Source organism: Hemiscyllium ocellatum, chromosome 1 (assembly GCF_020745735.1).
Source record: "Hemiscyllium ocellatum isolate sHemOce1 chromosome 1, sHemOce1.pat.X.cur, whole genome shotgun sequence".
Lineage (NCBI taxonomy): Eukaryota > Metazoa > Chordata > Chondrichthyes > Orectolobiformes > Hemiscylliidae > Hemiscyllium > Hemiscyllium ocellatum.
The window spans coordinates 61915418-61931952 of NC_083401.1; the positions used below are offsets into that span (position 1 = coordinate 61915418).

General features: G+C 41.8%; 1 protein-coding gene across 2 annotated transcripts in view; it reads left to right on the forward strand.

Moving 5' to 3' along the window:
• The window catches only part of LOC132805805 (myosin-IIIb), a 179185-nt gene that overhangs the window by 108914 nt on the left and 53736 nt on the right, over positions 1-16535 (forward strand). For both annotated transcript variants that reach the window (XM_060821122.1, XM_060821195.1), the window contains exons 12-15: positions 422-508; positions 601-666; positions 3271-3384; positions 11645-11756. In XM_060821122.1, the coding sequence (XP_060677105.1) occupies positions 422-508; positions 601-666; positions 3271-3384; positions 11645-11756 (379 nt within the window). The remainder of the gene's footprint in view (positions 1-421; positions 509-600; positions 667-3270; positions 3385-11644; positions 11757-16535) is intronic.

Consider the following 16535-nt stretch of genomic DNA (forward strand, 5'->3'; position numbering starts at 1 on the left):
GTGACTTCAGCGGTTTATAAAATCATGACTGGCTTTGCTAGGGTAAATAGACAAGGTCTTTACCCTAGGATGGGAGAGTCCAAAGCTAGAGGGCAGATGTTTAGGGTGAGAGGGGAAAGATTTAAAGGTACCTAAGGAGCAACTTTTTCACACATTGGGTGGTGCATGTGTGGACTGAACTGCCAGAGGAAGTGGTGGATGCTAGTACAATTACGACAGTTAAAAGGCATTTGGATAGATAGATGAATAGGAAGGTTTTAGAGGGATGTGGGCTAAATGCTGGTAAATGGGACTAGATTAATTTAGGATATCTGGTCAGCATGGACAAATTGGACGGAAGGGTCTATTTCCACGCTGTACATCCCCAAGACTCTTCCTTTTAAATGAAAAACCTACATGAAATGTTTTTTTTGCTCTGCAGCACATATTTATAATGCAGCAAAAGGAGTACAAGGAAGAAGGACTTGAGTGGGCAACTATAACTTATAAGGATAACAAATCAATACTGGTAAGAACAAAACAAACTGACATTTACAAATATGTCTAGATTTATTGGCATTTGTGTTCTGTTCTATTGATGTGTAAATTTCCTGTCCATAGGATCTTTTTTTAGCAAGACCCCTTGGTGTGTTTTCTCTGTTGGATGAACAAAGTGCATTTCCACAGGTAAGCATCGAAAAGACGCAGTAATTATTCTGGAGCAAAGTACTGCAGGTGCTGCCAATCTGCAGTGCAGCCAATAGCTTTAGGTACAGCTCTGGAGAGAAAAACAGTGAAAAGGATCTGGATTAATGAGCTTTCATTAGATTTGAAGTTCAAAATTAATCCCAAGATTTACAAAAGCCAGAATGAAGTCATGTTTTCTTTTTACCAGCCCTGTCTCCAACTCCATTCTTTTCCTTCTGTTCAATACATTTCTCCAGCTAAACCTTCCACCCCCCCACCCCCCAAACACTGCTAACCACTGAGCCACTCTGCAGCCCTTAGTAAGAAACAAGATTATCCTTAACAAACCGATGCTGTAACATATCCACTCATCATTTTTTTTAACTTTGAACTGCACTCGGAGCTCAGTGTGTTTGTTCAAATGGCTCCTGGTCTTCCTTCTATAAGTGCTGGAGCTTCTTGTTTACTGAGACTGCAGCTTTCACCTTTGGAAGTCCTCCTTGTTTCTGTCCAGTGAAACCCTGTGAACTCTGGCATAATGCAGTCTGAGTTTTTGGAAATGTGTCTGATCCCTTTTAGGACATTAAATAAGCCGGTTTGATTTCTATATTAGCTAAAGTGGTAGTATCAGATAAAAAATGAAGTTAAACGAATGTAACCACTCCAAAGCTTCCTACATTTCTTCCCTTTCTGCCCCTCCCCCTCAAAATGTCACTTGAAAATGGTGGAGGGTTTTGAGACATGGATGGCTTAGGCTGCAAGAATGAACCCTTCCTGCCTCCGGTCTGTCCTTCAGCTTTCAGCTATCGAACCACCACCTGAGTTTTAACGAAAATTAAAAACCATGTAACAGTGGTTTCTTCAGAAAATCGATCTGTTTTATAAATTTTTCAAATATCGTAACTCGGTCCTTTTTACTCCCCTTGACCCTTTGTGCACTTTGAGACATTGTAAGGCAACTGGCTGAGATACCAAGGCAGGAATAAGGGAGCTTTGCACAGCTGCAGGACGAGCAGTGATGTTGTGGGGCCAGGCTGTTTTTCTTATTATCGTACGTGTTTCACAATCACGTCACCCATGTTGCCTGTTTTTTTTTGTTTATCCCAAATTCCTCTGCGTCCTTGGGGATTAGGTATTTTGTAATTTGTTCAGAGGATATGGCTTCACTGGGTGGTCAAGTATATATTGGCCATCCCTAATTGTCCTGGAGTGGGTTGTGGTGAATTGCCTTCCTGAACCACTGCAGTCTGCTTGGTGTTCAGGCACCCGCAGTGCTGTTAGGGATAAAGTCCCAAGACCATCACCAAGTGACTGTGAAGGAAGCAGTTGATTGGATGGAACTGCATTCTTTGTCATGTTTTGGATCACATGCCTGATCTCAAAACTGGAAATGCCTAATTCAACCCTTGGGGTGTTGTTGGTTTTGAGCATTAGCTATAAAATATCATCTCACCTTTTATAAAACCTATTTCTGAAAGGGTTAAACTTTCAGCTGCACTCTAGCATTGTTACGGCACACCCAATCACACACATACACTGCACGTCATTCTCCCGTCTCTCCCAAGAGTGGTAAAGTATGCTGGAGTATGTGGTAAGATTTTCTGTTAAAGGAATTTGCACAGTGCCAACTCATTATTTACCGTCTGTTTAACTGACTGATTGATTAGAATCTCACCAGTGGAAGGGAATTTTTTGCTGTGTAATTCTGGTATGTGCTCACTATGCTGAAACTGAGTCTCTCCCATAACTCAGTGGCTGCCAATTCCTCTCTAGTACCTCGCTGAACAGATCATTCTTGATCATTGAGTTTAAACAATACGTTCCAGCATACTATTCAGTCATAAAGTCATCATAGCCAGTAACCATCCTATCCTGGCTTCATGCCTGTACAAAGCCATTTTCAACAGAGATTGAAATTCCGGGCTAGACAAATATCTTTTTGATGCTTCTATAAGCCCAGGATTGGGGCAATGCAGACTAGTGATTAAACACTGGGATCTTCCTGTTCATGTTGGAACTATCTGAACTATCCGTGATGTTGCACCTGCATTTCATTGAAGTGGGTTCATTTTGATACAGAAACTGCGATTCTGGCTCAGCCATTAAGCAGAGATAAGATGTTGAGTTTTCGCTGAAAGACCGGTTGTAATCATAGAAACATACAGTACAGAGAGGTCCTTTGACCAAGCAAGGTTGCAATGGCAAAAGTTTACCTGAGATCTCCCCAATCCCACTGACCATCACTTGTTCTTTTAGCTTTGACATTTCAGTGCTCATTCAAGTTTGTTTCAAAGGTTGTGAGATTTTCCTCAACTACCCTCCCTTGCAGTGTGTTCAACATTCCCACCACCCTCTTAGTGAGTAGCCACAGAAATGAAGTTGACAGAATTGATATAACATCATCCATGCATGACTCAGTTGACTTTTAGTCAAACCTTTTCTTCCCTTAGTAATCTGATCAGAGAGTTCTGAATCATTTTAAATGTGTGTGCAGACTTGAAATGAATTTAGATAACATTTAAAATCAAGATTCTTACTAATTCTCAAAAATTGTTTAGGAACATGTGTATGACATTTTGGGATGCTTTTCATGTACTATGACAGGCCACTGACAAGACTTTTGTGGACAAACTAAATAGCAGTTTCAAAGGGAATCCACACTTCAAAATAGATAGAAGTCGTACTCCTGGATTTACAGTGATACATTATGCTGGGAAGGTAAGTTTACTCTCCTTTCTATAAAGAAACCTCAATAGAAAAGGTTGGTTACTCAGTATAATACAATTTCACTGTTAATTAAGAACACATATGTATGTTTTTCCTCTGGAATTACATGGTATGGTTGCTGCGGCTAGTAATCAAGTGTTTTGTGTGTATTTTCAAAAAATGAAGTCTACTGATGAATGTAAAAGGAACCCTAACAGGTCTGGAATGTCATGGGCAGAATTCAGCAATGCATTTCAACTTTGCTTGGTGAGAGTGTTGGTATTGACTTTGCCTCCACAGAAACAAACCACGACAACTTCATATGTTATTTTAAAGAAGAATGTTCCCATCGTTCAGAATGAATACATATCACAATGTAATATTAATGAGGGAAATATTTGAAGAGCACCCAATAATATTCATGCGTAGTATTCCAGGATAATAGGTCCAGAAGCATCTTTGAATTTGAAAACAGTTTCAACTGCGTCAGCCCTTTTCTAAGAGAATGAAGGAAAGAGACCTCGGGGGCAACTTTTTCACTCAGAGCGTGGTATGTGTATGGAATGAGCTGCCAGAGGAAGTGGAGGAGGCTGGTACAATTGCAACATTTAAGTGGCATTTGGATGGGTATATGAATAGGAAGGGTTTGGAGGGATGGGTCGGGTGCTTGCAAGTGGGACTAGATTGGGTTGGGATATCTGCTCGGCATGGACAGGTTGGACCGAAGGGTCTGTTTCCATGCTGTACATCTCTATGACTCTATGATAGATATGGCAAGTTACATGAACCTTGGATGACTAGGGATGTTATGACCTTGGTCAAAAAGAGGAAGGATGCATACATAAGGTCTAGGAGGATGGGAACTGACTAAGTCCATGAAATATGTAAGGAAAGTACTTGAACAAGGAATTAGAAGGGCTAAGAGAAGTCATGAAAAATCATTAGCAAACAGGATTTGAGGAGAATCCCAAAGCTTGTTTTCCATATTTAAAAAGCAAGAGGGTAACCAGGGAAAGAATTGGCCCATCCAAGGACAAAGGAGGGGAATCTATGCGTGGAGCCAAAAGAGGTGGGTGACGTCCAAAATAAATGCTTTGTTATGAATGTAGGTTTGCTCACTGAGCTGGAAGGATTGTTTTAAGACATTTTGTCATCATACCAGGTAACATCTTCAGTGAGCCTCCAAATGAAGCACTGGTGATGTAGTCTGCTTTCTATTAAATGTATGAGCTTCCTTGGGTTGGTGATGGTATTTCCTCTGGTGATGTAATTTCCTGTTCTTTTTCTCAGGGGGTGGTAAATGGGATCCAAGTCGATGTGTTTTTTGATACAGTTCCAGTTGGAATGCCATACTTCTAGAAATTCTCATGCGTATCTCTGTTTGGTTTGTCCTAGGATGGATGTGTTGTCCCAGTCAAAGTGGTGTCCTTCCTCATCCGTATGTAAAGATAATACTGAGAGTGGGACACGGCGTTTTGTGGCTAATTGATGTTCATATATCCTGGTGGTTCTTGCAAGGTATTTTGTAGATGACGTTAGTTTTCCTTGTTGTCTGTATAGGGTCTTTCAGGTTCATTAGCTGATGTTTTAGCTAATACCCTTACAGATGAGGAAGGACACCAGTTTGACTGGGACATCACATCCATCCTAGGACAAACCAAACAGAGACACACATGAGAATTCAGAGAAGCATGGCATTCCAACTGGAACTCTATCAACAAACACATTGACTGGGATCCCATTTACCACCCCTGAGAAAAAGAACAGGAAATTACATCACCAGAGGAAATGATGTCACCGCAGGAAATGCCATCACCAACCAAAGGAAACTCATACATATAAATGAAAAGCAGGCTACACCACCAATGCTTCATTTGGAGACTCACTGAAGATGTTACTTTAGTGTGGTGATGAAATATCTGAAATCAAACTTTCCAGCTCAGCGAGCAAACCTACATCCAGAACCTCAACCTGAGGTACAAATCTTCTCAAAACTCACTCATAAATATTTTGGTGAATACTGACACAAAGTGAAGGAATTAGTGGAGGATAATCTCAGGGAAGGGAGTGTCAGATTTCGAATCCAAATTAAAGGGAAGAGGTGTTTGCATCTTTAAAAAATAATAAGGTAGATAAGTCCTGCAGTCCTGGTGGGATCCATCCCAGAATATTGAGGAAGGCAAGAGAACAAATTGTTGGAGCATTGACAGACACCTTTGTATCCTCTTTGTGAGGTCCCAAAGGACTGGAGAATAGTCAACGTTTGTCCCATTGTTTAAGAAGGGTAACAGGAATAATCCTGGAAATTACTGGTCTGTGAGCCTCCTGTTGGTGGGAGGGAAATGATTGGAAAAGATTCTCAGGGGCAAGATCTATTTGCATTTGGAAGCAAATGCACTTATTCATGATAGACAGCATGGTTTTGTGTGGGGGAGATCATGCCTCACTAACTTTGAGATTTTTGAGGAGGTGACAAAGATGATTGATGAGGAAAAAACACTTGATGTTGCCTTCAGTAAGGTCCATCATGGCAGTCTGGTACATGAGGTGAAGTCACATTGTATCCAGGTGAGCTGGCAAGATGGATACAGAACATAGGAGACAAAGGGTAGTGGTGAAAGGATGCTTTTTGGGATGATGAGTTGTGACTAGTGACATTCCACAGGACTCCATACTGGGACCTCTGATGTTCGTGGTCTTTGACCAGGTTCTGCACTGTAGACCAATTAGTGAAGTTTGGTCACATTGGATTCAGGGTGAGTTTGCCAATTGGATGCAAAAGTGGCTTAACGGCAGGCAACAGAGTAATGGTTGAGGGTTTAGATCAGAGTGGTGCTGGAAAAGCACAGCAGGTTCAGGCAGCATTCAAGCAGCAGGAAAATCGATGTTTCGGGGAAGGGCTTTTGCCCGAAACATCGATTTTCCTGCTCCCTTGATGCTGCCTGACCTGTGCTTTTTCAGCATCTGCAGTCCTCACTTTTGCCAAATGGTGGAGGGTTGCTTGTCAGATTGGAGGCCTGTGACCAGCGGTGTTCCACAGGGATCAGTTTTGGGTCCTGTTTTGTTCGTTAATTATATAAACGATTTGGATGAGAATATAGAATGCATGGCAGGGGAGTATTGTAGACAGCAAAAGAGGTTTTCTAAGATTATAAAGGTCTCTTGATCAAATGGGTCAGTGGGCTGAAAAATGGAGACAGATGGAGTTCAGTGTGCATAAATGCAAGGTATTGCATTTTGGTACAACAAACAAGGGTAGGGTTTATACAATTAACAGTAGGGCTTCAGGTAGTGTAGTAGAACAGAGGGACTTAGGGTGCAGATATATAATTCTTAGAAGTTTGCGTCACATATAGACAGGGTGGTTAAAAAGGCATTTGGCATGCTTACTTTCATCGCTCAGTCCTTTACGTAAAGAACTTGGGAAATCACGTTGAAGTTGTACAGGACATTGGTGAGGCCTCTTCTGGAATACTGTGTCCAGTTCTGGTCACCCAGTTATAGGAAGGGTCTAATCAAGCTGAAGAGGGTTCAGAAGAGATTTACCAAGATGTTGCCGGATCAAAGTTTGTGTTATAACGAAAGGCTGGATGGCTGGGACTTCTTTTTCACTGGAGTGCAGGAGGTTAAGAAGCAATCTGATAGAAGTTTATTAAATAATAGGCATAAATAATGGTAGTTGTCTTTTTCCTAAGATGGAATGTTTCAAGACTAGGGGGCACATCTTTAAAATGACGAGAGAGATTTAAAAAAGACATCAGGCAAATGTTTCACACAGAAGGTGGTTTTTGTGTGAAATGAACTTCCTGAGGAAGTAGTGAATGTGGGCACAATTACAATGTTTAAGGCATTTGGATTGATACATGAATAGGAAAGGTTTGGAGTGATATGGGCCAGGAACAGACAGGTGGGACTAGTTTAGTTTGGGATTATGTTCAGCCTGGACTAGTTAGACCGAAGGGTCTGTTTCCATGCTGTATGACTCTAAAGTGCTCTGGTCTACAAAAAAATGATTTGGAGGAAAACTTACCTGCTCTAATAAATTTGTGGATGATACAAAGTTTGGTGGAGTTATGAATATTGAGAAGGATTGTCAGAGGATATAGATCAGTTGGAGACATGGGTAGAAAAATGGCAGCTGGATTTTAATCTGAACAAATGAGAGGTGATGCAGTTTAGAAGGCCAAGTACAGGTGGACATTACACAGTGAATGGCAGAATCCTTAAGAGGATTGATATATAGGAGGGATCTGGGTGTGCAAGGTCCACAGCTCACTGAAGGTAGCAAGGCAGTTAGATAAGGGAGTAAAAAAGGCCTATGGCATGCTTGCCTTTATTGGAAGGGGCATTGAGTATAAGGATGGACAAATTATGCTGCAGCTTTATAGAACTTTGGTTTGACCACACTTAAAATATTGTGTACAGTTCTGGTCACCACACTACCAGATGGCTGTGGATGCTTTGGCGAAGGTACAGAAAAGGTTTTCCAGGATGTTGCCTGGTATTGGATTGGATAGACTGGGTTTGTTTTCACTGGACTGTAGGAGGTTGAAGGGAGACCTAATAAAAGTGTGACGCTTTTTTTTCCCCAGGATGAAGGGGTCAATTATTAGTGGGCATAAGTTCAAGGTGCCAGGTGGAGAAGTTCTTAAAGAGATGCGCGGGGCAAGTTTTTCACACACCTGGAACATGCTGCCAGTGGAGATGGTGGAAGCAGACACAATAATAACATTTTAAGAAACACCTGGATGAGTACATGAATATGAAGGGAGTAGAGGGAGACAGATTCTGTAAATGTAGAAAGTTTTAGTATAGAAGGGCAAGCTGTGTCAGCGCAGGCTTGGAGGTTGAAGGGCCTGTTCCTGTGCTGTATTGTTCTTTGCTCTACGCAAGCTAACAGGAAGTTTATTTTTCATTTATTTATAGGAGGCGTGTTAACTCTGTTGCAAGGTAGTTCCTATCCCTATCCCATCCTTCAGTAGGCAAACGGAAGTTCAGATCCACTCCAGATCTGTGCTGCTAAGAGTTTGAGGGTAGTTCGTTGCTGTTGATATCTGTTGGTCCTTGTAAGAAATGAAGTGACTGCAAGAGAACGATCCCTGATTAAAGAAAAGAGCTGTTTTATGAATATGAGTTTGTCCCTTTTTTTTTGAAAATCCTAAAGTACTACGCAAGCAATTATTTACTTTTCAAGCGTGGCCAGTTAATGTTGCAAGTTGATACAGCAGCTGGTTATTTTACAGTAAGGTTCATCGAATGGCAACGAGTAGCTGCCCAGATGTTGTGTTTTTGTGTTGTTGGGAGAATAGCAAAAGGCACCAAATTTCAGTTTGTGGAGGCCGCATTGAAGTATTCACGTAGGTTTATGTACTCAAGTGACGTCAGGCTCTGGTCAGGATGCTGCCACTGAACCAGGCAGTTGTTAATAATGGAGATCACTGGATTTCTACAGAAGAAGTATGGTTAATAAGTTTGCAAATGTCGCCAAAATAGGTGGTGTAGTGGCCAGTGAAGAAGCTTATCACAACCAATGGGACCTTGATCAGATGGGCCAAGGAGTGTCCGATGGTGTTTAATTTTAGATAAATGTGAGGTGCTGCATTTTGGACAGGCAAATCAGGCAGGACTTGTACAGTAAATGGTAGGTCCCTGGGGAGTGTTGCTAAACAAAGAGACCAAGGGATGCAGTTTTGGAGTTCCTTGAAGGTGGGGGTTCCAGGTAGACAGGGTGGTGAAGAAGGCATTTGGTACACTTGCCTTAATTGGTCAGTGCATTGAGTTTTGGAGTTGGGATATTATGTTGGGACATTGGTGAGGCCACTTTTCAGAATACTATGTACAATTCAGGTCACCTTTCTGATAGGGAGGATGCTGTTAAAGTTGAGAGGATGCAGAAAATATTTACAAGAATGTTGCTAGGACTGGAGAGTTTCAGTTATGGGGAGAGACTGAGTGGGCTAGGGCGTTTTCACGGGAGTATTGGAGGCTGAGGGGTGATCTTTATAGAGGTTTATAAAATCATGAGCAGCATGGATAGGGTGAAATAGCCAAGGTCTTTGTGCAGTGGGATGTATCCAAAACTAGAGGGCATAGTTTTAAGGTGAGAGATTTAAAAAGGACCTATGGGGTGGGGGTGGGGGGCGTAACCTTTTCATGCAGAGGTTGGTATGTTTATGGAATGAGCTGCCAGAGGAAGTGCTAGAGGCTGTTACAATTACACTTAAACGGCATCTGGATGGGCATATGAATAGGAAGGGTTGAGAGGGGTATGGGCAAACTGCTGGCAAATGGTACTAGGTCAGACTGAGATAGAATTGGACTGAAGAATCTGTTTCCATGCTATCTTACTGTTACTGTATGTCAGCTTGTATAGGATGGCAGGTGAGAGGAGTCTGATTGAATGGGAAAGAGCAAAGGGAAAAAAGGCCTAGGGCAAAACAGTAGAGATTGGAGAAGAGAGTATCTCTGTGAAACTATGAGGAGTTCTTCTGGTGAAGTTCATGCTTTAAGCGTTGTTATTAAACGAGATTGTCTGCTCATTTGTCTAATCACTGTTTGTGGGTCATATTGCCCAACTCATAACCGTGAGTACATTCCAAAAATACTTCACTGACATCTGGAAACGCTAAAGTCAGAAAGTGTGGAGTATTTCTGAGATTCTGTGCAACCAGGATTAGTTTCGCAGCGATCGCTAGAAACCAGACTTTCAAGGAAGTGTCTCAGTATCAGGCAGCTAGGAATTGGCAGTGACTGCATCAGCCAAATGCTGAGAACAATTTTTTTTAAATAAAAAGGATCATTTTCCCACCCTTCCTGTTTGGGATAATAATTTTATACTATTAAATGTTTAACCAATTTGATCCTTTTTTTGCGGTTGCCTTAAGGTCTTTGATTTATTTATCTCCATGCCTGATCAAAGTTATGCTATTAAAGTTCCATGCTGTGTAGCTGTTGTGTTTTGCCTCTGGCAGGTTCTCCTTTTTTGTGTTCACAATGATCACTGCACATTTCCCTCCTTGCAGCAAATCTTGGACTTCAGCAAGTGCTGTTTTATCAAGTGAGAAAGGGGAAATAAATCTTATCAAAATTACTTTGTACTCCACCTTCGACGTGGAGAACAAAGTTTCCAAATTAACTTGGTTTAAAATCTATGCACTGATTACTTTCCCCGTGACATTTTTCTAAATTTCAAAAGTCCTGATGTTGTATATCTCTATACTGCTAGCTCCTTTAAACATTCCTTAGTTTATTGAAAGCATTGGATCAGAGAAATGTAGAAAACAGAAACAAGGCCATTCAGAGCTTTTTAATCCTGCTCCACCCTTCAGTATGATCATGGCTGATCATCCAACTCAGTACCCTGTTCCTACTTTCTCCTCATTACCTAAGAATTATATCGAACTCCTCCTTCTTGAAAACATTCAGTGTTTTACCTCCACTGCATTTTGCGACAGAGAATTTCTTCAATCACCAGTCTCTGGCTGAGGAATTTCTCTCCGTGTCAGTCCACCCCTTATCCTTCGACTGTGACGCCAGGTCATTGGGAACATCTGTCCTGTGTTTACCACGTTGAGTTCCATAGGTTAGAGTTGGCTCTGGTGTTTTGCCCAATTTGTACCTGACTGAGGGAGGCCAGAAGGTTGTCTGCAGTATAAAACCATTACAGCCCAATTGCACCCTCTCCTGACCTTTCCGAGTAGGGAATCACTACGAGCCATCAATAGTGAATCCCTGATGTTGCCAAAACAGAGCTTTTGTCTAAAGAGCAAACTTAAAAGTATTGGTATACCAGAATCGTCTCAGCTGGAATCAGTGAATTCTGAATATGAATTGAACATGGAAACTTCCTCATATTTAGCCTGTATGGAAATTTCTGAATAATTTCAATCACCAGTGGGACATACTTGAATCCATTCAAAAAGCAAATTGTAGTGAATATTAAATAAAATCATTTGAGTTTTAATGTTGTAGTCTGTCCTATTTAATTGCACGTTTTTAGCTTGAACTTTTGCTTTGTCCTTGGATGTTTTGTTTAATTGTTAGATTGTATTTTGTGAAAACATAATAAATCCTGAAGGAATAGTTGACATTTTCTTTCTGTGACTTTTAAGGAGGGAGGAAGAAACAGGGGTGAGGGAAAACCTTCAGAGTATTGTTTTTTTTAACAAAGTGACTGGCTTTGTTTAATACCAAACCTTCAACTGTTTTTAGTTTTTTTATGCATAATTTTCTATTTGTTTCTAATTAATTAACTGATACGCTTCCTCCACAGATCCAGTACAATGCATCTGGGTTCCTGGAGAAAAACAGAGACACCATCCCAGCAAGTATTCGAGGGCTGTTCATTAATAGTATAACTCCATTGCTAAGTGTACTTTTTGCAGGTAAATATTATGGTATACAACTCTATATGGGAAGTGCATTGGCCAGCACTGCCTCCATGATGTGGTTTTAAAGTTGTGTATCTCTACATATTGGATATTAGAAAGTTGCAGCAATATGAATTGATTTCATAAACAATATAAATGTCTTTTGATCAATCTAAACCAACCGCTTGCTCTTGTATAAAACCTTGAATGTATAAAATTATCCCGAGAAATCAAACAAAAAAACCTCTGGCTTTGGCCATGCAGTTAATCAGGAGATGTGACTAAAAGCTTGCAGGTATAGATGGCTAAACGTATGGGTATTGCTTGTGGGGAAAATGGAACGTGAAAGCAGAAGAAGATAGTTAGTGTTCTTGTGGTTCTAGGGGTCGTAGAAGACAGTACTCAATGTGACTTTACCATCTGAGGTAACTGAGCTGACTCTCTGGAAGACCAATTTAACGTGTCCCACCATTCTGCTGCTTCCTCATTGCAGCCCAATTTTTGACCTTCAACTGCTTATCCAACTCTGATTTTAAAAGCCACAATTGAAACTGCCTCTATCATCCTCTCAGGCAGTACCTTGTGGACCTTAACCACTTGTGTAAACAAAAATGTTTTTTCTTGCGTCACCATTGCCCTTTTGCCAATCACCTTTAATCTGTGTTCTCTGGGTTTTTTTCATCTGATTGAAACAGACTTTTTTTCCATTTAGTCTATCTAGATTCTTCTTAATTTTGAATATCTATTATAACAGCAGCCCAGGTCAGTAAGGTTGTTTTTTAAAAAAAGAACAAACTGAACACTACGATTCACTGAGAGTGGAATTTAAGAAGTATAGAACTTGCATTAAACACCTGTCACATTTTGGATAGACTACAAGGCATTTATTTCCTAGTCCTATTTGACCTCCTTGTGTGTTGCTGAAAAAGCGCAGCAGGTCAGGCAGCATCCAAGGAGTAGGAGATTCGACGTTTCGGGCATAAGCCCTTCTTCAGGAATCTTTCAGGCATATGCCTGAAACGTCGAATTTCCTGCTCCTTGGATGCTGCCTGACCTGCTGCGCTTTTCCAGCAACACACTTTCAGCTCTGATCTCCAGCATCTGCAGACCTCACTTTCTCCTCCTTGTGTGTTGGAATGACTCTGTGGCTTGAACTCCACACGCATCTGATCTCCATATTTTAAAAAACGGAGTAGTATTAAGCTGCAAATATAATCTTCACAAGCCCGTTACCAGAACGGAAACAGGACAGACACAATCAAACAACCCTGTCCTCTAGAAAAGTGAACACTTGATGATCAACACAAGAGGTCTTTAAATTGGTGAAATGATTACACTAGAAGGAGAGAAGGGTGAGACAGTGGCTCAATGGTTAGCACTGCTGCCTCACAGTGCCAGGACCTGAGTTTGATTCTGCCCTTGGCAACTGTTTGTGTGGAGTTTGCGCGTTCTCCCTGTATCTGTGTGCGTTTCCACCAGGTGTTACGGTTTCCTCCCACAGTCCAAAGGTGTACAGATTAGTTGGATTGACCATGCTAAATTGCCCATAACATCAAGAGATGTGCAGGCTTAGGTGGGTTGGCCATGGGAAATGCAGAGTTATAAGAATAGGGTCATTGTGAATTCAATGGGCCAAATGGCCTGCTTCCACACTATGAATATCCATCCACTTGTAGGGGGCAGTCCCAAAACAAGAAACCATCAATGTATGTAAGCTCATCTGTAAAAACCATCCAATCCCATTTCTATCTGGAAGGAGAAGGGCAACACATACGTGGGAATACCATCACCTGCCAGTTCCCCACCCCACCAAGCCACTTGCCATCCTGACTTGGGAATATATTGCCGTTCCTTCAGTGTCGCTGGGTCAAAATCCTGGAATTCTCTTCCTAATGACATTGTGAGTGTTCCTACAGCATGTGGACTGCTGTGATTCATGATGGCACCACCTTCTCAGGGGTAACTAGGAACAGGCAATAAATATTGGCCTCGCCAGCGATGCCCACCTATGGTGATTCAATTAACAAAATTTCAATTTGAGAGAAACCTCTTGACTCAAGAGTGGCAGGAATGTGGAATTTGCCACCAGGAATAGTATTTGAAACCAATCAAGTGGATGCAGTTGAGAGAGAGTTGGCTAAGCAGGTTGGAGAAACAAATAGAAGGGTGTACCTATGGGGTTAGGTGAGGTAATGTGCAAGGAGGCTTACGTGGAGCATAAACACACGACTGAAGGTGGGCCACACGAGCTCCCTGTGCTGTACACACAGGGTAATTCAGCACAGAAACCCGTCCATTCCAACCAAGTTCCCAAAACAAACTGCATTTGACCCATAACCTCTATACCGTTCCTATTCTTGTACCTGTCCAAATAGACAATTGACGATAGGTGCAGGAGTAGGCCATTCTGCCCTTCGAGCCTGCACCACCATTCAATATGATCATGGCTGATCATCTTTAATCAATATCCTGTTCCTGCCTTATATCCATAACCCTTGATTCCACTATCCTTGAGAGCTCTATCCAACTCTTTCTTAAAGGAATCCAGAGACTGAGCCTCCACTGCCCTCTGGGGAAGAGCATTCCACACAGCCACCACTCTGGGTGAACAACTTTCTCCTCATCTCTGTCCTAAATGGTCTACCCTGTATTTTTAAGCTGTGTCCTCTGGTTCAGCACTCACCCATCAGCGGAAACATGTTTCCTGCCTCCAGAGTGTCCAATCCTTTCATAATCTTATATGTCTCAATCAGATTCCCTCTCAGTCTTCTAAACTCAAGGGTATTCAAGCCTAGTCGCTCCAGTCTTCAGCGTAAGGTAGTCCCGCCATTCCAGGAATTGACCTAGTGAACCTACGCTGCACTGCCTCAATAGCCAGAATGTCTTTCCTCAAATTTGGAGACCAGAACTGCACACAATACTCCAGGTGTGGTCTCACCAGGGCCCTGTACAGCTTCTATACTCAATTCCTCTTATTATGAAGGCCAGCATGCTATTAGCCTTCTTCACTACCTGCTGTACCTGCATGCTTACCTTCATTGACTGGTGTACAAAACACCCAGATTTCTTTGTACTGCGCCCTTACCTAACTTGATTCCATTTAGGTAGTAATCTGCCTTCCTGTTCTTGCCACCAAAGTGGATAACCATACATTTATCCACATTAAAACTGCATCTGCCATGCATTTGAACACTCACCTAACTTGTCCAGGACACCCTGTAATTTCCTAACATTCTCATCACATTTCCCCCTACCACCCAGCTTAGTATCATCAGCAAATTTGCTAATGTTATTACTAATACCATATTTTATATCATTAATATGTATTGTAAAAAGCTGCGGTCCCAGCACTGATCCCTGCAGTACTCCACTGGTCACTGCCTGCCATTCTGAAATGGAGCCGTTTATCACTACTCTTTGTTTCCTGTCAGCCAACCAACTTTCAATCCAAGTTAATACTTTGCCCCCAATACCATGCGCCCTAATTTTGCTCACTAGCCTCCTATGTGGGACTTTATCAAAAGCTTTCTGAAAGTCCAGGTACACTGCATCTACTGGATCTCCCTCTTCAGAGTTACATCCTCAAAAAATTGCAGAAGATTAGTCAAGCATGATTTCCCCTTCATAAATCCAAGCTGACTCTGTCCTATCCTGTTACTACTATCCAGATGTGTCGTAATTTCATCCTTTATAATAGACTCCAGCATCTTTCCCACCACTGAGGTCAGACTAACTGGTCTATAATTTCCTGTTTTCTCTCTTCCACCTTTCTTAAAAAGTGGTACAACATTAGCCACCCTCCAATCCGCAGGAACTGATCCTGAATCTATCGAACTCTGGAAAATAATCACCAACGCATCCACGATTTCTCGAGCCACCTCCTTCAGTACCCTGGGATGTAGACCATCATGCCCCGGGGACCTATCAGCCTTCAGACCTAACAGTCTCTCCAACACCAATTTCTGTCAAATACAGATTCCCTTAGGTTCAGGTCCTTCAGCCACTGTTACCTCAGGGAGATTGCTTGTGTCTTCCCCAGTGAACACAGATCTGAAGTACCAATTCAATTCTTCTGCCATTTCTTTGTTCCCCGTAATATATTCTCCCGTTTCTGTCTTCAAGGGCCCAATTTTAGTCTTAACCATTTTTTTCCCTTTCACATATCTAAAAAAGCTTTTACTATCCTCCTTTATGTTTTTGGCCAGTTTATCTTCGTACCTCATTTTTTTTCTCTGCGCATTTCCTTCTTAGTAATCCTCTGTTGTTCTTTAAAAATTTCCCACTTATCTTTGCTATGTTATACTTTTTCTCTTTTGCTTTATATGTTTCTTAACTTCCCTCGTCAGCCACTGCCACCCATGCCTCCTCCTCTTTCTTCCTTTTTGGAATGAACTGATCCTGCAACTTCTGCATTATACACAGAAATATCCGCCATTGTTCCTCCCCTGTTAAGGTATTGCACCATTGAACTTTGGCCAGCTCCTCCCTCATAGCTCCATAGTTCCCTTTATTCAACAGAAATATTGTCACTTCCAATTGTACCCTCTCCCTCTCAAATTGCAGATTGTAGCTTATTGTATTATGGTCACTACTTCCCAATGCCTTCTCCCTGGTCGGCTCCAGCACCAGCTGTTCTAAGAATCCATCTCAGAGGCACTCCACAAAGTCTCTTTCTTGAGGTCCAATACCATCCTGATTCTCCCAGTCTACCTGCATGTTGAAATCCCCCATAACAACTGTAGTAACATCTTTGCGACAGGCCAATTTCAGCTCCTGATTCAACGTCCATCCAAC